This window comes from Trichophyton benhamiae, assembly GCF_000151125.1.
Source record: "Trichophyton benhamiae CBS 112371 chromosome Unknown Abenha-G-c-176a04.f1, whole genome shotgun sequence".
Lineage (NCBI taxonomy): Eukaryota > Fungi > Ascomycota > Eurotiomycetes > Onygenales > Arthrodermataceae > Trichophyton > Trichophyton benhamiae.
The window spans coordinates 91,326-113,525 of NW_003315107.1; the positions used below are offsets into that span (position 1 = coordinate 91,326).

The window sequence follows — 22,200 nt, forward strand, 5'->3', positions numbered from 1 at the left end:
GGAGGGACAAGGGCCTGGATACTGAGGTGAAGAATGTTGATAAGTGAATTAAATGAATTTCTCTAGAGACCATCTGGACCTGGGGGATCGCGCCCGCAACTTCTCATCTGCGCTAGTGCCCAAAGAGGACTAGCGGCATCTTCACTTTAGCCTAATATGGTTTAGCGTAGTGATTATATAATGATGATGTAATGCATTTGCTTGAGGTGCAAACTTGCTATGTGAAGTAATTTGCCCCAAACCTTCAGCTATCAAATTGATTGATGATGCAAAAGCGAAGAGGCCGAGATGGCAGAGAAAGAATTGAAAATGATTCAAAATGGCGATAGAGATAAAGACCAAGAGAAACACTGGAACAAGGCAGCCGCAAGACAGGTTTATATTTCATTCCCAGCTAACATTGCAAAGGCCAGGTGTCCCACTCCAAAACTCCTTCCGCACCGTAATTTTTTTTTTTCACCCATTTGTCCCAGGCGTTCCTCCGGAGCAGCCCAGTCAAGCCAGAATCCTATCCAGAATGTGGATAGATAGGTAAGCAATAATTACAGGAAGCAGAAATATAAAAGATCAAAATACAGGGGAATAGATATTGAACAGGAAAGGGGTCCTGAATCAATCCATAGCCACAAAGACATGAAAACCAAGTATTACCGGGAAGAAAGCCAATCGGTTTCAAACGTCTGTTTCAAAAAGAGGAATGAGATAAACGGGGGGCATCATCATTAGTCTAAATTCGCTGGATAACTTGGTACCGAACCTGTGTGTAGAAGAAGAGCTTTTTCCATGCCGCCTTTTGTTGGGTGGCGAGAAGGAAAAAAGAAAAAGAAAAAAGTACACCCCCTTTGCTTCAGACAGACCGCATGCTCTTGCTAGTTGAGTTGCTACGAGTAACGGAGGCATGAGAAGGCCCAGGACTGCTGTTGCTGCCGAGCGAACTTCGCCGTTCTCCTCGCCTTCGAGCTTCTCCCACCACAATCCGCCGACCTGCCCCAGCCATTCCACTACCACTACCACGAGAATCATCGATAGATCCACGGCGACGCCTCTGAATTCAAAACGTATATCTAACGTTAGGATCACGCCGGCTCAGAAAAGAAAAAAAAGGCAGATATCAAAAAAGAAAGGTAAAAAGCATCTCTAAAAGAAGGATAAAAAGTAAAAGGGCAGCGGGGAAAATTTTACAATACAACCAGTGCACAAGAAAAAGAAGCGAAGAGAACAATGCAGGAGAGCGAAGCAAGGCAAGGTACGTGGGTTCCGTTCCATGCTTAATCAACGCGTGAGGCACTAACCGAGTTTTGACCCTCTCTCCGCCGTTCCTTGCTGGCAGCAGTGTCGTCTTGCAGTTTAAGCGCGTTTAATCGCTGCTGGTTGTCTTGAGTTAATGGATCTAGGCCGTCATTTGAGCCGGCTGCATCAGGAGACTTGGAGCCTTCCACTGGTGGGAGTTCAGCTTTTTCTCGCTTGGCCTTTGCCATTTCAGCCAGTCGTTCCCATTTCTCCTGGCGGCTCTTTTCTCGTGCCTCAGCAGAGTTTTGGTATTCTCGGTAGTCGTGAGAGCAGTCATCAAATAGCTGAGGGTTGATTTCCATAAACATTTTCATAGCAGTGTACACCATGCTATGGATTGTTCTGCAGACGACAGAGTTAGCACGAGTATAATATTAGAATGATATCGCGCGCAGCATACCTGTTCCAGTGTCCTTGGGAATTCTCGTAAAGAGGTGCAAACATGATCGGGAGAATGACTTCTACATTATCACCGACCAAGTTACAGAAGTACTCGTTATTCCAAAAGTAGAGTGCTCGTTCCGCAACCTAAAACCGCATTAGCACAAGCTTGATAATTTAATAGAAGCGATGGTAACATACTTGAAAATGAGGACTGGCGACTGATTTGGCAAGCTGATGGAACAGAGGCTCTTGAACCTTCACGAACTCAGCCGGTTCCATAACCTCAAAGATATCTTCGACCTCATTTAGGTACATGACCTCTTTCGTACTGTTCACTTTCGGCCAGTAGCGAAGGAGGCCAAGAACAACCTGGAAACCAACATATTAGTCTTGGATACTCAGTAGAGGGGAGGAAAGAATGCAGTATACCTCTTCTGTCAAGGCTGCATCCTTCTCTAGGAACTGCACAATACAGTATGCCAGTTGTGGATGGTACATGCTTAGACTCTTGACTTTATGCATTGGCAATAAAACGCGCGTCAAGAATAGCTTGTGCTCCTCCTTGAGTGGCAACGCAAAGCCATTGATAATCGAGCCAAGAATCTCCAGCAACTCAGCAATACCGTTAAATCGTTCAGTTTCGTAGATAAACTGGAAGAAAACATTATTGATCGAGCGTCGGATATATGAGCGTAGATTTAAGAATTTTCCGTAAATGCGATGCAATGTCGTCTTCAAAAAGTCACGCTCTCGGGGGTCTTCAGAATCAAATAGTTCAAGTAGCTAGGAAAGGAGTTAGTTTTGTAATGATTATACGCCATGCTGAGAAAAGGGAATCTTACCTGTAAAACAAATTGGTGATCGATATATGCTTTTGCGATGTTGGTGCTGAAATCTTGACTCTCAATGAATCTGAGGAAGAATTCATATACAACCTGAATGTGAGGCCATGCTACCTCTAGCACAGGCTCGTCTTCTTCCGGGTCGAATGCGTCTCCTTGTGGGTTGACGGGAGGGGGAATGGGTCGGAACAGGTTTTTGCTGAACATTTCCACCACCTTGGGGTACATAGGTTCTGTGATGACCGATCGATTGTTGGCAACGTAGTCAAGTAGCTCATGGAGGGCAAGTCGTTTGATTTCTTTGGATTTCATATCTCCCGTAGCATCGTTAAAGTCAAATATAATGTTGCACTGGTCGATTTTCTGCATGAACAAGTCTTGTCGTCGGTTTGGGGGAACTTCATGGAACCCAGGAAGTTTCTCTAGTTCCCTCTGACGTTGGTCTGAGATATCAAAGCGTGACGAGTGCTGTCTCCGTGGAGGCCTAGGCCCTCCGGTGATATCTTTGGGGGTCTGTAATCTGTCAATAAGGTGCGGTTTTTGCCCTATCTTCGGTGGCTGTAGGTCACCCGGCATTGTTTCTGCCGCCCCGGGAGGAGGAATGTGCTATGAGACAGCAATAGTTAGCTACAGGAACAAGTGGATAAAGCTGGACTCTGAAGACGCTTATGAGGAACTTGAAAGGATCAGTCCATCGGAGAAGAGTCAACATACTGGTGCACTAGGGCTAATAACCACGCTTGGGGCCATGGGAACTCCCTGCCGAGTTGGCGTACCAGGTCCATTGCTCGACATCTGCCCTCCTATGTGTTGTTGCTGTGGGATGTAATGCTGTTGGCTAGGCGCGCCACTAGGTAGAACGGGAGCGTTGTGGTGCAAGGTGATTCCGGCGGCGGCCCCATTGTCGGGAGAGCTGGTGGGTTTCGACTTTGTCTCATTGACAGCGGTTGTGGACGACGTAGGAGTACCGTGGTTCGAGCCTGCCGGTGATAACGTTTGCCCTGGTTGACCAAGATTCGCGGAGGCCCCAGGAGACAACGTACCAGAAGAAGAGGAGTCTTTCTTTTTCGACGACTTATTCGAGTCCTTCGCGCGGGACAGCTGCTCGTGCTAACATCATCAGCTTCTACCCTCCGCATTGTACGAAAAATTCCAAGCCCCCCCTGAGCAGAGCAGGCGGGTGTGTGTGTTGTCTCGTCAGAGGGTGGTGTGCCATTGACACGCAACTTACAACTCTCTGTCTGAAGCCCTTCATATTTGCTCACAAACAAGTAGAATCCCGCCGCATCAACAGAATATAACGTTGGCCCCGTGCCCGACCACCACGGATCTTACCCCTGTTTAGGAAAGTATGGGGGGAAGTCGACGGGTAGCCGAAGACGGTGGATAGGTAGAGGTGAACGGCGGGTGGTCAACTATTGTTTTTTTATATGGCTGATTAGCGACCTGGCTGGTTCCAAGCATATAAGACTAGCAAATTTATTTTGTTCCAGCGAGAAAATGCAGCGTTGGATCCAAAAGCATTGGGCGAGGTAGACAGATTGAGGTTGCAGGGCACGGGCTGGATGGGGGAGCGCAGGGCCAAAACAACATCCCGTCCACCAAGGAGAGTGAGACGCAAGGGGAGAGCAGGAAGAAGAGCAGCGTTGCACGACCTACCTCGAGCCTTTCGGAGCCAGCAGTAGCAGGCCTGACAGCCGTATTCACACGCGTCTATTGAAGCCTTTTGCCCCTTTTCTGTTGCTTCCTTGGTGTGGTTTTGGCAGCGCGAGCGTTGTCCAAACTCCAGAAGGGCGGGGGGGCGTTGTTGTTCGGGGCCCAGCGAAAGTAGCTAACCAGCGATTGGGCAAGGAGGAGTGAATCTCGTTGCCGGAGGGAGTGAAGGCGGTGCTTAAGCAGCAGGCGACAGAGGCACGACGGGCGCGAGGTCAGCGTAGTTTGAGCCTTGAAGCAGCCATTCAGTCTCGTCTTTTCTCGTTGGCAGGCCGGAGAGTCGACGCTCTTCGCATCTCGAAACGGCGCCGGGGGGAGGTTTGAAGGTGTCACGTGAGCGTTGCAGCACAAAGTGAAAGACGGACAGACAAGCAAAGGCGATGGAAGATTGAAGATGGGCAAGGCAGACGGAGGGGAGACGCCGGATATATACAGAGCGGGCAGGTCGGTTGAGACAGGTGAATGGGGGATGCTGAGACACCGATCATGGGCAAACTGCATCAAACGAGAGCAACTACACGTTTGGCCGTCTGAAAGGACTCTATACCCAGTGCCAGGAGCTCCCTGCAGCACTACTAGTTAACTAACAAGCAACCAACAAGGAGCTATACGATCAATAAAGGATCTTATCTCTGCTTTATACGGCTGAAAAAACAACAACACCAAGCGGGCCTGCAATTGATACCCAATGTCTCATGAACACACTGGTGGCGAGCGTACTGCTCCGTGGTATGCAGTGCCGCCACAGGACGTTGTCAGCGTAGAACACCCATGTGTTGTAAGAAACATCGATAAAGCCATTGATACCCTCCAAGGCCATGCAGCAATATCAGAAGTAGGTCGACCAAACATTTACTGCAGCCTCTTTACATGCTAATTTGCCTGTTAGATGCTTGATGCGTCAAATCGAGACTCACCCTTGACTCTCATGTTGAATCCGGAAGATGTCATGAGTAGGCCAATAAGATCTACAAGCAAGCAGACAAACAATATTCTTCTCAAGGTTACTGTGCCCAGGAGGACCGGGCGAAGGCGGAAGCGAGGTTCTCAGGACCCGTTCGTTGATAGCCATGAGGATGGGGAAGCGACGCCTCTTAGCCAACTAGATGCTCGAGGCCTTCTTCAGCGTCTACGGGAAGATGCCGGGCGGTACCAAGTAGATGTTGTTGGCCAGGTTAATCGAACACATGTTTTTAGAGGTGTGTAATATTCACGAATTTTTATTGCTGCAGCTTCAGCTTAATGACTGGATGTAGGACTGCCTGATTTTGCATACTCAACGACAAGCAGCCCTTTCATACAAAAATTCCGAGAGACGATATTACCATTCGAGTGTAAGTTATGGGTGCGTTCAGTTCAATAAATCGTAGTGTTTGCTGACCCTGCCTTGGAGACGAAAAACTGAAAAAGTTTGAATTTGACCTCTCAAAGGGGGCTACATCCAACGTCGACATCATCCCACCCCCAGCCCTAAGTAACAACGACGTTGCCTTCCAATATCTGTAAGGAGACTCCATTACGTCATAGTCAGACCCCAAACATGTTCTAACAAGTCCATAGCTACCGACAAAACCCAACAGTGAAGCGTTCGATTGACCCATCTGGCCAAGTAACAACTGCCAACACCCAACGAATAGTAAAGATACCCACTCACCTTGTGTCTTACGACATATCAGCGGTACCAACGGAGCCACAACCAAATTGCCCACCACTGTCAGATCAGGACCCTACGGTCCACGACACTGTGGCTGCCCTGCGCGCACTTTTTAATGAAAGACCAGCTTGGACTCGTCGCGCTCTTCGTAACAAACTGCCCACACCCGAAAGAAAATATGCCCTCCGTATCGCCATTCCATATGTCGGCTACCTCTTCCGCTCGGGACCCTGGCGAGATGGCATATTCAAATTTGGCTTTGATCCCCGAATCTCGCCTGATTACAGAATCTATCAAACGCTTATGTTCCGCCTTTTCCCAGTCTCAGCGGAGACGGAGGGACGGGAGCAGGAAAATGACCCAAACGCACAATTTACAACTACCACCACCCCTCTGTCGGGAAGGCGACACACTCTTCCTCGCCTATCGTTTGAAAACAACACTGACCCTACACTCGCTAGATCGCATATCTGGACTGGCGAACCGCCACTCTCCAAAGATGGAAAGACCTGGATGATAGTAGATATTGAAGATCCCATACTCGCCCGGCTACTAGATCCTTCGTCTCCTGACGCCCATCCTCCTCGGGAAAAGTGTGATATCTATTCCTGTGGGTGGTACGGCAACGTTACACTCTCAATAGTTCGCACGATAATGCGTATGAAGATGACCATGATGATGGAAGGCCGAACAGACTGGCCTTCGGAGCAAGAGTTATTGCCTCTACTGAGTCTGCCGAGCCATGTAGATTCAGAGGAGGATCTGAATAAGCTAACTCTGGTTAAGGATGGGCTGGGACCCGTACCATCACATTTACTCACAGAGATTCGAGCAGTGGCTCGAAATGTGCCGTGGAAAATGGACAAGATGAGGGAGAGATTTAGGGGAGCCGTTGGGCCTTTAGGGAGGAGTGAAAAGAGAGTTAGATGGGACGATCAACCGGACGAGGATGAAGATGATGGGGAGGGTGAGGAGCCGGAGCAAGATCGGGACGATGATGAAGACGATGAAGACGAAGTAATGGGAGATTACGATGAAGGGGAAGATGTCGATATCGATTCCCAGAAGGGATAGCAATGCCTCTGTCTCTACCAAGCACGTTTAACTAGGAGCCATAGTTTTTATATTGAACGATACAAACATTAAAAGCACGGGTAGTAATTACACGGGAAACTCAAACATATTACGCAGTGGCAACAAACCGTTGCAAAGTCAAAAAGGGAAAAAAATGAAGCAGCGCAACAAACTTTCAAAGGCAGCTTTCATAAATTAACATTTCACACACATTCCGTCGTTCACACTTTCAGCTCTTGTCCTCGTAAATCATGGCCATCGTGTTGCTGTGGGTTAACTTTGGCGCAAACGCTGCGTAAACAGACATGGACATTCAACATCACGGTCATTGCGGTAACTCAAGCAAGCAATGGGCAGCAGGTAAGCAGGCAGGCGAGCAGGCAAGCAAGCAAAACTAAAGTAGTCGATGGCAAATCAAGCAAACAGGCGCAGAACCGAGGTGAGCAATTGATTAGGGGTGGGATAGCAAGAGCTAAACTTGGAATAGGGATACTGTAATCAACAATCAAATGAGTGACGTGATAGGAAAGAAGGAAAACAAACCAGGAACTCCTTAGGAAATATAGATACCCACAACACCGAAGGAGAATATACCCATTTTGAAAGAAAAGAAAAGGGAAAAGAGAAGATAACTCCGACCCAGAACACCCGGAAAGGAAACAGAGATGAAATAAGGGGAGAAAACTAGTCATCACATATGTCAATCATCCTGAGGTATCGAGGTTATTAGGATGACAATGGGGCAGATGGCTCAACAGGCTCATCGGATCCCTTGGTGGTAGTGGAGGCCTCCTCGATTGTAGTGGAACCCTCGCAAGTTTTTATTTCGGTGGCTGGGGTGTCCTCCTTGGGTTGCTCCTCGGTTTGAACCTTTGGAGCCGTGCGGCCGAGTAGACTCGCAATCTCTGTCTTGGAGAGGGTTTCTGATTGAACAGATGCCTTAGACTGCTTGTCTTGGGCAGAATCCGATGGCTTCTCAGCAGTAACAGCGGTAGAGTTCTGTTCGGCAGATGTGTCGTCCTCGTCCTCTGGGATAATAACAACACTGTTAATGTCTTCACCTTCAGGGATGAAGGCCTTTACATCAAGTTCACCCAAAGGCGAACGAGGTTCATCTCCCATCTCTACATTCCTAGCAGCAGTGGTCGACGTATGTTGGGCGGTAGCAGGCCCATTGCTTCCATCGCCAAGAGGCTGCGAAGGAGGAATGTTCTCCTTTCCTCTGGTTTCGCGTGCCTGCTTCTCCTCGTCGTCACTGATGTCAAGAACACAGGTCGAGTGTTGCATCAAGTTTGCCATCTCGTCTTGTTCGGTGTCGGCGTGAATTTCAAAGTCCCATGCCTTTGGACGTCTAGCCTTTGGCGTGGTTGACGAGGTCGACTCGGCAACTGGGCGGGAGACGGTGAAAGTGCCATTGAGAGCATCAGCAATGGAGAAAGGCACGCGAGTCATGCTACGCTTGTTGGTAGTGGGAGGGTCAACGCGGCAGAAGCCAAGGCTACGACGGCCAAAGGCCTTGACGCTCTTTGCCTTTGACTTTGGAGAACGGCCAGCTGGTGCTCTGAGGGGAGCAGAGAGAGAAGACTGGCCACGAATTGGGCGCGCAGGCGTGATGAATTCCGAGCTGCTGCTTCGCGCCTTTGCTGGCGTCTTGACAGGCAAGGCTGGCTTGGTGAAGATGTGGATGCTATCAGTGGTATCTTGATGCACCTGGACGCCGCCCTTGTTGCGCTTGGATGGAGAGCCCATGAGAAGAGGGTCGATATTCTCAGCATCTGAGGTGTCCAACACGTCCAGTCGACGCTTCAACGAGTTTGCTGCCGCGCCTGGCTAATGGTAAGTCCCGCTTATCTTGATACTGTCTTTGAGGAAGTTAAGGGGTTTCTCATACCATTCTGCTGGTTCTTGATGCTGTTGGCCGTACGCAGTCTGGCCTCACCCAGGACCGCAAAGGGCTGCCTCGCAGGAGACATTGGGTAGGATACTGCGGCCATATCTTCGAGAGCTGCTGAGATATCCTCCTGAGCGCGTATACCTGCGTATATATGTCCGTATGGTGTATGTGTATATATATGTGAGACGTACGGAGTATATATATTGAAGCAAGGGATGGGGGTTCTCAAGTCGTCTTCACCACAGAGCTTGGGGAGATGAAGATGTCTGGCGAGGGAGAGAGGCGCCGCAAGCAATATAGAGGATGCCCGATCACTAATAGGCAAGCCGGCCGACCGCGACCTATATTTCAGCGACGCGGGACCCTGGCGATGGTACGTTTCAATAGAAGGACGGGACTAAGACCCCTCGTCGCGACCCAGGGCGGTTCAGCAGCAAATTCGGATGGCGCAGAGAGGGCGGACGAAGGGAGGAGAACCAGGCCCCAGCACGTCTATCGTCATACAGGAGGGTCCAGGGGTCGATCTCAGCCAGTCGATACGTGCCGCTACATGTAGTCCGTGACGATGCGGGCGGCAAAGCAGGAGAATGCGAGATGCTGATGGCTGGCAGATGGAGATGCCTTGACGGTGATACGACGGCCAGCGAGCAAGTCGGAAGATTTTGTGGCGTTTATGCAGGTCGCAGCCACGAAGGCCCAACTGGGTTATAGTGGTTTTTCGCGACGCGACGCGACGTGAGCTGGCGATGCGATGGCGACGGCGACGGCGATGAGGAAGAAGACAATGATGAAGAAGACGAAGATGATGATGATGATGATGATGATGATGAGAGAAGATAATAGTACTAGAATACAGCGAGTTTCTATCTCCGTCGGTTTGCTTGCTCTGGCTGGTTTTGGTGGTTACAATACTCAGGGGAACGACGCGTAGAGGCACCGTAGAGCCAGCCAGTCGCGACGTGAACTAACTAATTAATTAATTACCTGTTCGCGAGACGGCCAGGGAGGACAGCAGGGGGGGCGGACAGGCAGATCTTGATCCTGCTGCTGTCACCGTCGTACATCTAGCAGGGCTCGTGCATATTCAATATTCGGCTACGGAGCATGCAGGTACATAACCAACTCCTTGACTTGACGAACAGATGCAAGTTCTGGCATACGCTAACTGATACCAGTATCACAGAGACAACTCCAGACAGATGGCCAGGAGGCACACACTGTTCGAGCCAGTGTTGATGTCCCTGATACAGCCCGATCCGGAATGCCTGGGTGTACTGCTCCGTACAGCAGATTCACAACCGAGCCTCAGAGAGACCAATGCCATGCCAGCTCCAGATGTTCAACCCAATCTTAGTGCCAGACTTTATCTGCAGACCGGCGTGTAGGGTTTCCTGATACCTCTCCCCGTTAGGCCGGATGTTTTCCCAGAACACTGCATTCCCGCTAATTGGCTTGAACGTGATGCCCGTCCTCGCTTCCCCAGACTCGTCCGGGCCACACTCGATGAATTCACACCACCTTGGGTCCTCCGGCATCCGTAGGTTGGGGAAATGAGTGCCGCCACCAGTACAGTTTGAATGGAGGAATATATTGAAGGTCGATACCCTGTCCCCATTCAACCCTTCGCCAAAAGAGTCGTAGTGGTATTTGAAAAATCCATTCGTCTTATAGCGCTGTACCTGGAGCTTTTCAATACTGATGTACGGTGACCAGCCTTGGAAAGCGAGAGCACGCTTTCCGACGCACTCGACAGCACTCACGCCTTCAGGATATGCGACCTCAGAAAGTCTCTCTTGTACGTTTATACCCGTACCTACCCCGCTGTAAACACCAGAGGGCGCATAGTTTTCTTCACTAAACCATCAACATTAGCAAGTCAGTATCATGTCGATTTTTTTTTTTTTTTTTTAAGGATATCCTTCGTGTGAGCCTACCTTGCTTTCAAAAGGTGGTTAATCTCCTCGTTGGAAACAAAGGAAGATATGTAAGTAACAAGTGGTTCTCGACTTATGATGTAGGTATTATAAGAATGGGCAGGGCAGCTCGTGGACTCATCCGGACGAAAAAACGGTATATTTAAGACGTTGTCTTCACACCTGGTTAGATACATTCATTGCAAGTTCGAGATAGAGAGACTACTGACCGGAAGCCTTTGAACACCCGATGAGCAGTAGCAGCGGAACTGTGAGAAGCTTGACCGGAAACATTGTGAATATAACAACACCGGGAGTAAGCCTTCTTATTCCTTTGTCTTAACCATGGGGTTTCGAGCTCAAGCTATATATATACCATGCCCACAATTGAACTAAAATCTCCTTCTGAGGGCAGATCAACGTATGGACCGGAACTTGATTTCCGTGTCAAGGTTTTTGGCTGAGCAAGTCCCCAAATTCCAGCCTTCGGTTATCTGCTGCACGGCAATCATTGATCTGCTCCCAACAGTTGGTCTCAGCTTTCTGGGAAGCTCAAAAGCTGGGCGAATAATGAAGTCAAGCCACAAAAAGCAAATGCTAGTCGCTTGAGTGGCTCAGGAATACTATCATGTCTATCTCGAAAGCAGTAACGGAGCAGGTGACAATCTTATGATGTAGCACCAGGCGAGATTTGAATCACGCAGGCCATTAGGTATGCGTTAATTCAAGAGCAAGACAAAACATATGTCCTGCTATCGATGCTCGCCAAGGACCAATTGTTAGGTACCTGGTTTATTGCAGCGCCCATGTGGGATATCAGAAACGACGCCGAGTGCAGAGTACACGTGCGGCTAACATCGCTTCAAGATCCTTCTCCTCAGTTCGAGGAGGATATGCCATATATGATGAACACGGTGGTTATACCGCCTAAGTTGCACATTTACAGTCATCGATTACTTGATATGTCAACGACGATGTTTTTGTTTTGGGTGAGTTTAGACATCGAAACAAACTTCCGTGCTAGACCTAAAAAGGCGTAGACCACATAGTATATCTTGATAGTCTAATCTAATTGGATTTAAGGATGTCACGTGATATGGCTCGGCAGAACCTGTTTTTACCTCCGATGGACAACAAAACAAATTTACAGTTTTATGGACAAACATATTATTGTTCTACAATTTTCGAACATTTTAGTTCCAGCTGGGTGGCATGGTAGAAGGATCTGAAATTCGCTTGGACTCAAACATTTGCTAACCTAACTAATGACATGAAACCGGAGGCATGGTGAAGATGGCGTCCTCCACATATACCATGAGACTCGGCTGCCTTGAAAGCCTGATGATATCGTCCGACTGTTCTGCATGATATGGGCCATCTCAGACTTAACATTGGAGCTGTTTCGTGCAGAAGCCACCAGGTGGTGCGCATCCCTTGGGGCTTCCATCAGCTTTAAACACTGGCTCGGAGCCAGGGAACACGCTGCTGCAGGCTTGCTGACCCTGTTGGATACTAGATTGCGAGATGGGGCATGCTGGGGCTGGCGGACAGGCCGGTGGTGGTGGGCAAGCTGGCGCTGCTGGGCACGGCGGGCAGTTCTGTGCCGGAGCAGGAGCAGGTGCTGGGGGGGGTGGAGCTGGTCTCGGGATTGGGATGTTCAAAGGAATCCACAGTTGAGCGTTGGCAGTGCCCATAAGGACAAGAGCAACAGAGACAAGTGCGGTGAGCTGCATTTTGGCTTGATGAAAGAATACTATGGGATGCATGGTTAGCCTAACAAGCCTCAATTGAGAGGTAGGTTGGCAGGATAAAGACACACCTTCACAAGTGAGAAGTAATATCTACTAATAGTAGGAGTTGGTCAATTATGTCTTTTTTGATGAGGTGAATGATGATGAAAGATGGAACCATACCCACGGGGATAGGCCTTTATATACCTCGCCTTGAGCTTATCGGTTTTTAAGAACTCACCCCCTCGCCGTTACCCGAAGACAAGGAAATCAGATTCTGATTTTTGAGAATCTTCCTCTTGACTTCACGATCAACAAAGAGATCTGCATTTGCCTTTTGGAGATACTACGCTAGGCCTAAATGCCAAATCTCTCAAACTTGTGTTGCTCTCCTTGATTTTCATCAGGCTTGGACTTCGATCTCACTCGTTTAGCTGAAGAAGATATCAAGTTTCAGCAAAGGTGCTCATATTATTGTGAACGCAATTTAGAGCAACCAATAACGGCTTTACAAGACTTGAGTAACCTGACATTACCTGCTTGATACCCCAAGCGCAATTTTGAGACGCAGAATTCTCTTAAGGGCTCGACCAGCCGGATCTACATTTTTAGCCACCCAGGACCTTATCTCCTCAGCTATGTCATTGTCTTGATTTACAGTCTCAGTGACTAAACAGTGGCATCATCGGCTGTTATGACCTTTTCGGAGAACATCTTAAGTCAAACTAGGCATTAGATGCCCGGAATAATCGAGAACAATCACGTACTGTTACATACGTGGCGTAAATCTGAAATTTTGGATCACAACTCTTCTCCGTATTCATTATCCAAGCTTATGGAGTATATTTTCTTGGAAACGTGTTCATGACAACTATATAAAGGACAATGGATATCCTAGGTCAGACCGAAGAAGCACACACCTGCACTTGTTGATTATAACCATTTTTTACACTCCAAGACCCCTTTATCCTAGTCACCATGGTTCAATTCAATGCGGCAGTCATCAATGGCGCTTGCGTCCTTTCGACCCTCCTGAGCACTCACGGGGCTTTTGCCCAGGGTAGCCCCTGGGATACCCTTGGCCAGGGATCCCAAGGTTCCCAAGGTTCTCAGCCTGCTCCTGCCCCCGCCCCTCAAGTACCAATTGCCAATGACCCCTGGGCTACTCTAAATGGAGGAAGTGGTGGTAGCGGTGGCAGTGGAGGGAGCGGAGGAAATGCCCCCTCCCCAGCCACTGATCCATGGGCTACCCTCGGCGGCGGCGGTGGAGGTGCAGGCGGCACCTCCAATTCCGGAACCGGAAACCCTTCGAGTGGAGGAGGATCTTCGAACAACCAGCCCATCCAACAAAACATCCAGATTACAACCACTCCGAACTGCAATTCTGATAACGGGAAGGTCTATGAGGCCGCAGATGGCAGCTGGTTCAAGCTCCAGTGTGTTACTCACAACTGGTTCACCACCAACAAGAAGAGAATCACCGCCTCAAGTTACCAAGACTGCGTTGATCAGTGCAGTTCCACCGACGGCTGTGAGGCCATCACCTATGAGCATTCGAACGGCGCCTGTGACATCATGCAAGGCCCATACGATCCCAACTCTCAAAGTGTCCCTTGCAACAACCATCATTTTGCCTATACCATTGACCCGCCAACTTATCCAACTGCTGTTGAGAAGAGAACCCTTTGCTCTGTTGAATGCCCCGAAGCCGACGGTATGATCTATACCACCGACCATGGAGAAGTCTACAAGATGTCTTGCGGCAAGAGACATGGTACTGCCCCTATCGGCGGAGAGATTGTCAACAGCCTGAAGGAGTGCATGGATGCCTGCTCTTCCGTTCTCCAGTGCCACAGTGTCGACTACCACCCTCGAACCAAGAAGTGTTACCAGTCCAACCACCAGAGCGACCCAACCATCCAGGCTTCCGGGTTCGCGAGTGCACACTCCCTTGGCTGTGCCAATGCCTGCAATGGTGGCTGCGGCTGCTCTTCTGGAGCTTGCCAACAGAAGGTCACCACTTCCGCTGCATAAACAGGTCACTAGACATTGAATCCATGCTCATGATGTATTTAAGCGGACATTTCCCCAGTTGTAGCACCTACCGAAGCCTGGTGGCTCATATATCACGGCTTGACTGGGTCAGGGATGTAGTCTATATATCGAATCTGATGGTCAAATATAACCATGTCACTTTAACGCTATCTACTACTCTATATTCTTAGTAACTTTAACATTTTATATATGGTCACAACATTTTCTATTAGTTTTTGAGATACCCATAATCTAATTGTTTAAGTGTCCTGCAGAGCCGACTCCATATCTCAAGAGAACTTTATTCCACAGTACTTCGATTATGTAAATCTAAATCTCATCCCTGAATGGGATGCTATCCATTGCCCCAGATCGCTGGACGCATTGAGCAGAGGCCCTTGTACCACATCTAACAGCTTCCTCTGTCACAATTCCATACCTATCCTTCCATTCATCTGTTGTAAGAGCCGAGCAAGCCTTTCCCGCCGCCCTCCTCTGTTCCCTCCACTGTGCAATCTGAACACAGTATCCGCCAACGAACGTATCACCCGCAGCCGTAGTATCAACAACCCTGTCCACCCTTGAGGCAGGAACCTCGTTGACAGACCTAATCCACCTGCCCGCATCCTGCTGAGCAACCTTACCAGGCTCGGCGGCACTATACCATACCCCCTTGGCTCCGAGTGTGACAATCACATATCGCACCCCAAGGGCATGGAAGTGAACAGCAATTTTGTTCCTCTGTTCTTCTTGAGAGAGGCTACTATCTCGTAATTCCTCGGGTGCCATCAACTCACACTCCGTCTCGTTCATGATCAAATGGTCAACGGCTGCATATACATCGTCCGGTAGCCCGCCTTCGGGTGCGGGAGCAGGGTTGAATACCACTTCAACATCACTTTCTTGAAGTTTCTTCTTAGCAGCTACTCCTCTCAGAATACCAATAACCGTATCAATAGGGATTTCCGCCTGCAGGACAATAAGGTCTGGCAGAGGAGTCGACAGTGACTGCGAAATCACTTCATCCGTAGGTTTCATTCCAGAGTAGTTGGCATTGGGTGAAAACAGTATTCTATTCTCGCCAGCAGCAGATGTGTCAACAATAATCACAGCTACGCCTGTGTGTTCATCGTCTATCCTCCGTACTCGGTCTGTGCTAACTCCGGAGTTGGCGAGTGTAGGTTGTAGCAATGTGCCGAAGTGTGCGTCTAACCGGCCGACTGCGCCGACCATCTCGACGTTGGCCAGCACATCCGAGGGAGAAGAGGAGGAGGAAGTTCGGGATCGAGAAAGTCGACCACAGGCAACGGCTTGGTTGGCTCCTTTGCCTCCTGGGCTGGTCGTAAAGGATGTTGCCGTCAGTGTCTCTCCGGGGCCGGGGAACCGGGGGGTCACGGAGACCATGTCCACGTTCAGCGAACCGATAACTCGAATCGACGGAGCCATGGTTTGTGTACGCTATGATAGCTGCATTCAATCGAGCGGCCTGTTCCTGTCTGTGGGTGAAATATCTTCAACTCGGCGTATCGAGGTGGGGTTTCATATAAGTTTCGGCGGGCTCTAACTAACTAGTTAACTTAGCAGGAGAGCTTTGCGATCCGCGCCGTCAAACTCTCCTGTCTGTATCAGATTGCCGAAACAAACGACAAACGTCGGCGTTGAGATGTATAGGACGACGTACCGGATGTACACACAGGTAGACAGGCTGCTCCTGGGGTCTCTTGTACTTGTTTCACTGCTGTCTGCCGCCGGAGACGCGCGCTTGGCCCACGTCAGGTGGCCCGCCGGAGCCTCATAGTTAACTATAGCATCTAGATCCATGCTCTATAGTTACCGACCGCCGGGAAAAGTTAGAGATGTTTAACTCGACCTGAGAACAACGGCCAGGAGGGAACAGATATCGAGATGCCAGGTACTACCTATTCCATTAAATATAAGCTGCCAGAGAAGCCATACTAACTACAACATGATACAACATGAATTGAAAAAAAGGTGCTTTGTACAAAGTCTGCCGCCCCGGCCGCCGGTGGTCGCTTCACAAGGGTCGCATGTCACGCCCGCTGAATATCAAAACCACCGGCAATCAGAAATTATCATCAGTCATCAGGAGTGAAAGAAAAAAAGAATGATAAACGTCATTCCTCACAGCCTTGCTTTCTCCCGTTTATTAAAATTCATGGCCTTGTTGATAGCCAGGTCGCTGACCTTGACGGCTTCCTCGAACTCATAGGACATCGCGTCCTCAAACGAAGGAGAGTTATACGCTGCATGATAACATGCCTTCCGGTCCGCATTCAAACACTCCTGGGGCACTGCTGCCAGAGCACGAGCCAACTTCATGGCTTCGTGAAAGGCGCTTCCCTTCCGAACCACTTTAGCGGCCAGTCCTATGTGCAGGGCCTCAGTCGCGCCCACCGGCCGGCCCGTGAGAAGGATATCCAGTGCTCTGCCGAGGCCAATGATTTCCTGAAGTCGGACCGTACCACCGTCCAGCAAGGGTACGCCAAAGCGTCGACTGAATATTCCAAAGATAGCGTCCTCTTCGACCACCCGGATGTCGGCTAGCAAACTTAGTTCCATGCCTCCAGCAACAGCATGGCCTGAGATAGCGCAAATGACGGGCTTCTCGATCTGCATCCGTCCCGGCCCTAGCGGTGCTTCGTTTCTGCCCTTCACAGGCTTAAAGTGTGTACGCGTGATGCTGCTGCTGCGGCCATTGCCACCATTATTGTGACTGCCACTGTTGTCGTGTTTGGAGGCCGTGTCCTCCTTGCTCTCCGTCGGTTTGTCCCATTTTCTGAGCTCGCTGAGATCAAAGCCGGAGCAAAATGTGCCGCCAATACCATGCAAGACGCATATTTTCTGGCTTGAGTCCTTTTCAAAGTCTAGAAAGGCTGCTCGTAATTTGGTGGCGGTTGGCGGATTGATGGCGTTCTTCCTACCGGGTCTATTGATTCCGATGGTAGTGACGCCATCTGCCGTCTTCTCAACCACTATCGAGTCTGGCTCCGGGTCTGGGAGAGGCATCTCGGGCATATCTGATTATTATTTATATATTATTATTATGATGGAGTGTGCGATAGGTGATGGGGTCTGGTCGAGAGGGAAATATTTGGCCAGAGAGGGCGCCCTAGCGCCTTTAAACGGAAGAGACCCTCTATATATACAAAAAAAAGAAGGCGCCGGAATGTGCCACCCGAGGCAAGCTAGACTGCCTGGACCAACTCCTGCTCCTCTTCCTTTCACTACTCTCCCCCCTCTTCGACCATGGACCTGGAGAGACGCCAACCGAGTGATTTATGGACAATGGGACATTTGCGCCAGTTTGAACCCTTGCATGGCCCGACTAGGTTAAACTTCACAACCTAAGAGTTGCAGGACGCCTTTCTTTTTCTTCTAACTGCCTCTTGCTCTGGCCTCCATGGATTATTTTTCCTTTCTGAGGCCGAGGTTATGTCGAGGTTGAGCTTTAGCTTGCTGCGCTACATCGTAAATCCTTCCAACCTTTGGTCATAAGGCCAAATTCTCCTCGCGCAGCGGCCCTCTTCCATTCGACGTACCCCATTTTTTAGGTGCATAAGGGTACATCTTGGATGGGGTCGACCCAGCTTCGCTGCCCACCTCCCCAGAGACACAGACGGTCGAGAGCTACGACGGTCCCCATCCTTCGACCGACGGGGAGAGGCATCCAGAGACAAGAGGAGACCGGAGTGAAGCAAACTACTCCGTGTTCACATCAGTTGATAACAGGGTCAAGTTATTAATAGTTGTCCTGTTTCCAACAAAGGGATCCTTGTTCCGCCATGCTTTTCGGCGTGAATAGTTTGCTGCTTTCCGGGAATAACGACACGATTCAATAACTACTCCGTACAGGCGGAGCACTTTGGCCCACCCGCTATGGTTGTCCAGGCCGATATTTTTATATTTTGGTATTATTCCAGGCTGCTCCAGATTCGCATTTCCGTCCGGTTTCGTCTTATATGCCTGGGGGTATATACGGTGTACAATTATACATATACGCGGTACATCCATCGTGTTATCTGCCGCTGCGGGTTTTCGGGTTCAGATCGTCCCGCGAAATTGGGATGTCACCAGGGATACTTCCCTCATGCAAAGCGAACCACGTAGCCGATGCCTGCATGACCAGAGAGCAACCCGCCAGCGTGCAGCAGCAGCCAGCAGCCAGCAGCCAACAAAATGACGGAAAACCAGGGAGCGGGGGAAAATCTGACTTATGCACTTTGATCGTTGGTTCTTTTTTTCGTTCTTTTCTCACTTTTCTTTCTCTCCACAGACCCAACTGCTCACGCAGCGACTTCGCTGTCCTCCAGCTCGATGATTCGCGGTCCGGAGTTGGAGCTCAGCGACTCGCTGCCCTTTTCTTTTTCTTTCCCTGTCTTTTGTTTTCTAGCTCCTAAGTTAACTAGCTAACGACTCTGTTCGTTTGGGGCAGGCAAACAAAGCACTTGGTTCCCGGTTTGCGCCTTGGGCCTTGAAGGCTTATGGACCATTTGAAACCCGATGCGCAGGACGGAGTTGTTACGGAGTAGCAAGAGCCAAGCCTGGGTGAATACGTCCGACTTAGCATTCCCTGTTATTCCCTGTTATTCACACCCTGTAACTAACTACACAGTTAACTTACTCGCGGATGTCTGAACTCGTCACTCTGAGAGATTTTTTTCTTGTGTTGGGAGAAACTGGCATCATTGCGGGATCCAAGATAGAACCGCCTGGGCAATCAATAATGGAGATGTATTATTTATTGTGATAGATATAAACGCCATCTTGTCCACATTCAAATTATCTGAACGCCTATCGTAAACACGTAAATCAGAGATTTCTTACATAGCCTATTGAAGAGGCGCCAGTCCTTGCGGGTGATGACCCCGTCCTGCAGGCTGTAGCGAAAAAACCAAGGACTGGGTGCAGACGCCATCCTGGAGGCAAGCGGCATACATAGCAAAGTCCGTACCCCAGGAAAAGTGGCGAGGGCGGCTGCGTACGGCGGATGCACAAAGCATCAGGGTATAAGAGCACTGCAGCAATCGGGCGAGGAGGTTTAATATGTATTGAAACGGTAGTTTCGTGCAAAAACAGTCATCAAAAGCGTTGCATGTAGGACAGGGGGGTGATTGCAGTGTTGGTCGCTCTCTCTAAGGCCCGCTTCTATAGATCTGACCACCCCCTGCTCTGAATTGTATACTATCTCTTCTCTGCAGAACCAATAAGGCTCGATTTAATGCCTGCTCGTTATAATTACGGCCATCCACAAATTCGCGCCGCAGGGTGGCCAGGCTTGTAGTCCATCCAATAGGCAATCGTCTCTTCAGTTCGTCTTCGATCTTGCTTACCTCTGCCGATAGTTCCTTGCTTGCCTGGCCGTCTCCATGTACAGCGGCGTCCATGGTCGAGGCCAGGAACAATCGTACGGCTTCATCGACGTGCTCCTCCGTCGCTACTGGAGAAAGCGACAATTTGGCTAGGGATTCGGTGATACGTATCACAGCCTCAAGCTGACGGACTGTGATTGGTATAGACGACCTCGCATTAGCGTCAAGCTCAGCTTGATGCACCCTTTTACGGATGGAGACGAAGTGTGACGAGAGTTTCTCCGAGGCTTCTGGAGAGAGCCTTGGAGCACAACGGCTGTCGTTTGTGACCATGGTTAGTTGCTGAGTCGATCATGAAGAGCGTTGTGAAACCCCAGCATGCATCAGATGGTGGGATGAGAAGGGGGAAGGAGTTACACTTACGATTTACAGTAACTGATATACCTCTTCATCTTTTCAATAGGTATCTCTGCCTCGGCTTGCTCCTCAATTCCTCGCCCTCCCTGGTGGATGCTAATAATATGTTTGGCCATGGTCTGGTCTCGCCCTCTCTCGTGTGCGTCACGCACGATGAAAATCATATCAAATCGAGAGAGGATGGTAGTCTGGAAGTCAATGTTCTCCCCAGCTGTCTTCATGTCGTCATATCGGCCGAACACGGGGTTTGCTGCAGCCAGGACTGATGTCCTAGCGTTCAAGATGGTCGTGATTCCTGCTTTGGCAATGGATATTGTCTGCTGCTCCATCGCTTCGTGTATCGCAACTCTATCTTCGTCCCTCATCTTATCGAACTCATCAATGCAAACAACGCCTCCATCAGCGAGCACCATCGCACCACCTTCTAGATAAAACTCACGAGTGGTCGCATCACGCTGTACCGACGCAGTAAGACCAGCGGCTGAGGATCCTTTCCCGGATGTGTAAATGGCAATTGGCGACACTCTCTCGACAAACTTCAACAGCTGTGATTTGGCCGTACCTGGGTCACCAAGGAGGAGAACATTGATATCACCACGTAGCTTCATACCATCGGGGAGTATCTTTTTTGAGCCACCCATGAGCAGACATGCGATCGCCTTTTTGATATCTCTATTCCCGTAAATTGACGGTGCAATACAATCGGTAAATACTTCATATAAATCAGGCCGTCTGCTCATCTCCAGAAACTCTTGCTCTTCCTCTTCAGTAAATACTCCGGCCCCCTTGGCAGTCTGATCAACGTCACTCATGATACCGACTGCTCGAAGATACGGATTTCGTATAGCAGGTGCTGAATCGCTGGATTTCTTGCCTCCTTTTGCCTGGTAAATCGAGAAAACACCCATGACCGTACACCTTGTACCAGGAACCACTCGATTGGCAAGGTATCTATCTGCCGAAATTAAGATATGTCGTGGTAGCTCTCCCACCGGAACCTGGTCTGGGGCTTCTTGGAGTTTGATAATTTGTTGGTCCACAAACTGGCACTTCTCGTGTACGATGAAGTAGGGGTCAATCGGACATTTGTCTTCGTTCGGTTGCCTCATCCGTTTGCATGTACGTGGCAAGGTCAGGCCTGAGAATCCACCTTCCACTATAATGTTATCGGGCTCCTGGCAATGCCGGCATTGAATGTGGACAACTGTGGCTTTGGATGAAATCGTTGATGCACCAATGACGATTCCAGGTATGCGAACCAGGCTTGACACGTTTGAAGCATTGAGATCTCGGATCGAAATCAGAGATACGCTTGAATGGAGAAGGAGTTGGTGCTCTGGTAGTTCGATACCCCCCTGGGAGGGATAGACAATCTTTTGTGTGCATTGTTTTAGGGCAGCTTCAAACTAGAGAAACGAGCTTTGTAAGCGTAATTCAGCAGTGATAGAACAACGCCAAAGTAAACATACTAAGGGAATGGTGTCTTGCGGATTCGTTGTGAGCCTGTGGGCCAGCTCTTCGTTATATGCGATTAAGTGTGCGACATCGACATCGCAAAGATACCGGTTAACGAGGACATTTTGTCTTATTTGATCTCTTTTCCGAGAAAATGGATATTAGTATAAGTTTCCTTAAGACTAGCGAACTAAAAATCCTTACCGGTAGACGAAAGTATTATCTATCTGGAAGGCAAGGATAAATTCTCGTAGCTGAGCTTGAATATGGCTTCTGGTGTCATCTGGTCCGTCTGCTTGCGGTTGCAGCACGCTTAGGGCATAAGGTGTTCTTCGATCCATTATCGCGGCAATGTTATCGAAGACGTCAATTTAATTAAGATCTGCCAAAGTGCGTTTGCTACTGTGAGTGTGGTGATGTGGAGGATCCGTTCAACCTGATAGAATTGCTGCTCGGCGGGATGTGTGAAA

At 49.4% G+C, this 22,200-nt stretch overlaps 7 protein-coding genes across 7 annotated transcripts; 2 read left to right on the top strand and 5 right to left on the bottom strand.

The window, feature by feature from the left end:
* Nucleotides 1-1,268: 1,268 nt before the first annotated feature.
* On the bottom strand, nt 1,269-3,092 carry ARB_06952 (uncharacterized protein; the record flags this gene model as incomplete). The annotated part of the gene is made up of 5 exons (XM_003014345.1): nt 1,269-1,620; nt 1,691-1,818; nt 1,873-2,043; nt 2,104-2,457; nt 2,517-3,092. 5 exons carry the CDS (start codon nt 3,090-3,092, stop codon nt 1,269-1,271), a joined length of 1,581 nt encoding a protein of 526 aa, XP_003014391.1.
* Nucleotides 3,093-4,917: 1,825 nt separating this feature from the next.
* On the top strand, nt 4,918-6,957 carry ARB_06953 (RNA polymerase III transcription factor subunit, putative; the record flags this gene model as incomplete). The annotated part of the gene is made up of 5 exons (XM_003014346.1): nt 4,918-5,064; nt 5,119-5,428; nt 5,486-5,563; nt 5,698-5,731; nt 5,790-6,957. The coding sequence occupies 5 exons, from the start codon at nt 4,918-4,920 to the stop codon at nt 6,955-6,957; spliced, it is 1,737 nt and encodes a 578-aa protein (XP_003014392.1).
* Nucleotides 6,958-7,683: 726 nt separating this feature from the next.
* ARB_06954 (uncharacterized protein) lies at nt 7,684-8,930 on the bottom strand (the record flags this gene model as incomplete). Its single annotated transcript, XM_003014347.1, has 2 exons — nt 7,684-8,783; nt 8,849-8,930. 2 exons carry the CDS (start codon nt 8,928-8,930, stop codon nt 7,684-7,686), a joined length of 1,182 nt encoding a protein of 393 aa, XP_003014393.1.
* Nucleotides 8,931-13,472: 4,542 nt separating this feature from the next.
* On the top strand, nt 13,473-14,528 carry ARB_06955 (uncharacterized protein; the record flags this gene model as incomplete). Its single annotated transcript, XM_003014348.1, has 1 exon — nt 13,473-14,528. The coding sequence occupies one exon, from the start codon at nt 13,473-13,475 to the stop codon at nt 14,526-14,528; it is 1,056 nt and encodes a 351-aa protein (XP_003014394.1).
* A 330-nt stretch (nt 14,529-14,858) lies between these two features.
* Nucleotides 14,859-15,974, bottom strand: ARB_06956 (ribokinase; the record flags this gene model as incomplete). The annotated part of the gene is made up of 1 exon (XM_003014349.1): nt 14,859-15,974. One exon carries the CDS (start codon nt 15,972-15,974, stop codon nt 14,859-14,861), a length of 1,116 nt encoding a protein of 371 aa, XP_003014395.1.
* A 696-nt stretch (nt 15,975-16,670) lies between these two features.
* On the bottom strand, nt 16,671-17,555 carry ARB_06957 (enoyl-CoA hydratase/isomerase family protein; the record flags this gene model as incomplete). Its single annotated transcript, XM_003014350.1, has 1 exon — nt 16,671-17,555. One exon carries the CDS (start codon nt 17,553-17,555, stop codon nt 16,671-16,673), a length of 885 nt encoding a protein of 294 aa, XP_003014396.1.
* A 2,126-nt stretch (nt 17,556-19,681) lies between these two features.
* ARB_06958 (uncharacterized protein) lies at nt 19,682-22,071 on the bottom strand (the record flags this gene model as incomplete). The annotated part of the gene is made up of 4 exons (XM_003014351.1): nt 19,682-20,174; nt 20,303-21,681; nt 21,745-21,778; nt 21,935-22,071. The coding sequence occupies 4 exons, from the start codon at nt 22,069-22,071 to the stop codon at nt 19,682-19,684; spliced, it is 2,043 nt and encodes a 680-aa protein (XP_003014397.1).
* Between the last annotated feature and the right edge of the window lie 129 nt (nt 22,072-22,200).